This window comes from Olea europaea, chromosome 12 (assembly GCF_002742605.1).
Source record: "Olea europaea var. sylvestris chromosome 12, O_europaea_v1, whole genome shotgun sequence".
Taxonomy (NCBI): domain Eukaryota; kingdom Viridiplantae; phylum Streptophyta; class Magnoliopsida; order Lamiales; family Oleaceae; genus Olea; species Olea europaea.
This window is the reverse complement of record NC_036248.1, coordinates 15,817,176-15,820,611: the sequence shown is the minus strand read 5'-3', so window position 1 is coordinate 15,820,611 and position 3,436 is coordinate 15,817,176. Positions and strand designations below refer to the sequence as shown.

General features: G+C 34.7%; 1 protein-coding gene across 1 annotated transcript in view; it reads left to right on the top strand.

The window, feature by feature from the left end:
• Positions 1-347: 347 nt before the first annotated feature.
• LOC111406669 overlaps positions 348-3,436 on the top strand; it is an 18,765-nt gene continuing 15,676 nt past the window's right edge. The window contains exons 1-5 of the mRNA XM_023036057.1: positions 348-1,121; positions 1,950-2,150; positions 2,380-2,461; positions 3,258-3,299; positions 3,379-3,436. Of these exons, the coding sequence (XP_022891825.1) occupies positions 985-1,121; positions 1,950-2,150; positions 2,380-2,461; positions 3,258-3,299; positions 3,379-3,436 (520 nt within the window). The 5' untranslated portion in view covers positions 348-984. The remainder of the gene's footprint in view (positions 1,122-1,949; positions 2,151-2,379; positions 2,462-3,257; positions 3,300-3,378) is intronic.

Genomic DNA, 3,436 nt, shown 5'->3' with positions numbered 1-3,436 from the left:
AAATTAGGAATACAAGTGATACATTAAACAAAATTTGAGGATCGTGAATGCAATTAAATTGTGGTCCCAACATAATCACGATTTTCTTAATTACATTTCCATTTTGTAGGATATTTTTATTTGAGTCTCACTCTTTGAAAAAAAAAAAAAATATTTTTAAACAGTATTTTGATATTATTTTAATTATACATTTTCAATAAAATAATATTATATATAAATATAAATTTTTTTATTTTTTAATCATATATTTTTTATCAATACAATATTCAGAAATTTATTCATATGAAAAGAATGGGCTCAAACAAGGCTAAAATTTTTAATTTTCGCAATTCATTAGAAGGTCATCTTTGAAAAGAGTCACCCGGCGCACTTTAGCTCCCCTACTCCTTTTCATCATCTCCCTCTGTACTGCCTAATAAAAAGAGCACTCGAAAAAAAAAAGAGCACACTGAAGAGCTTCCAAAACACATCACACATTCGGTCTGAGGGACACAAAAATCATTTAACTCTCAAGACTGATCTTATCCTTCTATATTTGCATTTATTCAGATATTCGGGGTTGAAAAATGGAGAAACGAATTGTTGTGATTAATTACGACCTCAAAGCTCTTGGCATAGTGTAGAACTCTCAAAAGAGATCTCTGGGTTCCATTTTAACAAAGAAGAAGCCCCCCTTTTTCCTCCTCTTCTCTTCTCTTTTTCTTTTCGGGGAATGGGTTGTAAGAGAACTATAGCAGTGGACTTAAATCCAGAGAGGAAAAGGAGTGGTGGGTTAAGAACTAAACAGGCAGGGCGTGGGTCTTGCAGGGGAAGTTAAGCTATTTGAGGGTAAAGCAAAGGAAAGGAAGGAAAATGATTTTTGTCTTGGAGGAATAATTATTTTTCCTCTCTGTTCTGAGTTGCATCATTTTGAATCATCTTTATATATCCATACATACAAGAATATAAGCATATTCGTACATACGTGCTGTTCATTACTAGCGCATGCTGGTTTCCACAGTTACTGGGACATTTAGTAATTTTTCAATGGGATATTTGTTAAAAGAAGCTTTGAAGAATCTCTGTGGAGCCAACCAGTGGTCTTACGCTGTTTTCTGGAAGATCGGTTGCCAAAACCCTGAGTGAGTTCAATAAAAAATAAAAAACCTCAATTATACTTTCTCTTGAAATTAAAAGAAAGTAATCGAGCCCTTTCGTCTGGAAGATTTTGTGTTGTGTCTGTGGGGTGGGTGTTCGTTGATGAGGAAAATGGAAAGCGGAAAAAGGAAAAAAGATAGATATTCTTGTTGATCAATATGAATGTCATTATTTGTGTTTGCTCTTTTGGGGTTGCTTTTTGTCAATTTGCATGTAAAGATTTTCCTTTTTGTTCTTGGAACTTTGTGCGGACCACTGTTAATGGAGAGAAATGAAGCAACCCAATCGTTGCCATATTTTCTATTTGACTAAATTAGATGATAATTCTTTTAGAAGCAACCGAATCGTTACACATAGCTAACTTTGGGTTGAAGCTTCCTAGTTTGGCGGTAATTAAGATATGGTTTGTTGTGTTAAAGATTTATTAGACATCATTGTCTTGTTTCTTGCATTGTGATCTAGTGACTTTCGTTTTCAAGTTTTGGAGTTTTGTGGTTGTCCATTTGCTTTTTCTTGAAAAATTTTAGAGGATGGAAAAGGACCGTAGATTTGTTTTAGGCTCACGAAGCCCTTTCTATGTTATGATTTTCCTCTCTATTAATTCGATCACTTTTGACACTGATAATGCCTTTCTTGTTTGAACCTGTGTGTTCTTACCTTCTTGTCTTCAACAATTTTCTCTCTCTTCGATTTTCTTTTCTTGAACTATTTCACCATGAGACAATAGAGTGCAATACACGTGGATCTTTTGGATTATAACATTCTGCAAGATCTAGCATTTTGTTGATTCTAACAGAATTTTTAATTGGCAGGCTTTTAATGTGGGAAGAATTTTTTTCTGAACCTGTATCAAATGCCCATCTTCCAGGCATTTCCAGGATTGAGGAGCCGGGAATTGGTTTTGATGGTTATAATGCTTGTGGGTTTTCAGCTGAGGTTCAAGCAGAGGATAATTTGCATTTGCTTATAAATAAGATGATGACAGACAATCATGTTAATGTAGTGGGAGAAGGGTATAATAATTTGAGCTTGAATAGTTTAGACCATGTTTGGCATGCAGTGTTAGACATGAGTAGACAGTACAACGGACAAGATTTCTCTTCCCTTTCTTTTGTAGTAATGTCTAGTCATGTCCAATTGTCACGTCCAAAAACGTCATCAGTGGTTTGCTTGTTCTATTTAGACTTGACAAGTATTTTCCTTGAATGCACCTGTAATTACACTTTTGAATTTGTCTGTCAGATTAGTTGGAAGGGCTGCATTTACAGGAAACCATCAGTGGATTCTCTCTGAGAATTGTACTAGAGAAGGCCATCCACCACAGGTATAGTACAATATCCTTTTTTTAGTGCTTTAAGGATAGGATTCTTAGTAGTGAAGGTGCATTTTTTATTATTGCTAAGCTGTGCACATCTTCGTAAGTGCTTTGGTTGAGGACATAATTTAAATAAATAAAATTGTTTCCATTGTAGAAACTTTGAGCTTTTAGATAATAGGGTTCAACATGGTGCGGGAGCTAGCAAAGGTACTAGATTCTAAGTCATACCACCTCCGATTTATGAAAGTTGTGCATTTGGTAGCCTTTTGATTGAAAAATTGAATCTGACCTATATGTGACTCGACAATTTTAAGACATAATTCAAATATTTGTTGTTTCTCTGATAACTTAAGGTTTTTTATGAGGTGGATCAACAACTTCCCACCACAAGATTTAAATGTATAAGAGCATCTCCAATAGTGGTGTAAAATAGAGATTTAGTGCCTAGAAACCTCTCCAATGGAGAGATTCAAAGTAGATGCAAATTGTATTTTTACATTTACAAGAGGCAAAAAGTGGATTTAGATCCTTTTATTGGAGCAGAATTTGGATTTAGATTTATTGGGATGAAAATGATAATGCAAAAGTGGTGTTGAAGATACCAATTTTGCACCTAATTTTACATCATCATTGAAGATGCTCTAATGCTTGATTTGGCAACTCTACTTCAGTTTGTTGAAGGCGTAAGCTCATTTCAGTTAGATTAGACTGCTTCTAAAGTTATATAGAATTGTTTTACTGGGGAAATTTCTAAAACGTACGACTATATTGAGTAAACTTTCATCATTTGTTGTTCTTCTAGGTTCTTCGAGAGCTGTGCCAACAATTTTCAGCTGGCATGCAGGTATAAAGTTTCACATCTTTCTCTGGTGTGTTTGCTGTCTTATATTTTGTTGTTCATCAATCTTTTTGGTTTCTCTCAGACAGTTGCTGTTATTCCTGTTCTTCCTCATGGTGTCATTCAGCTTGGTTCATTCTTTG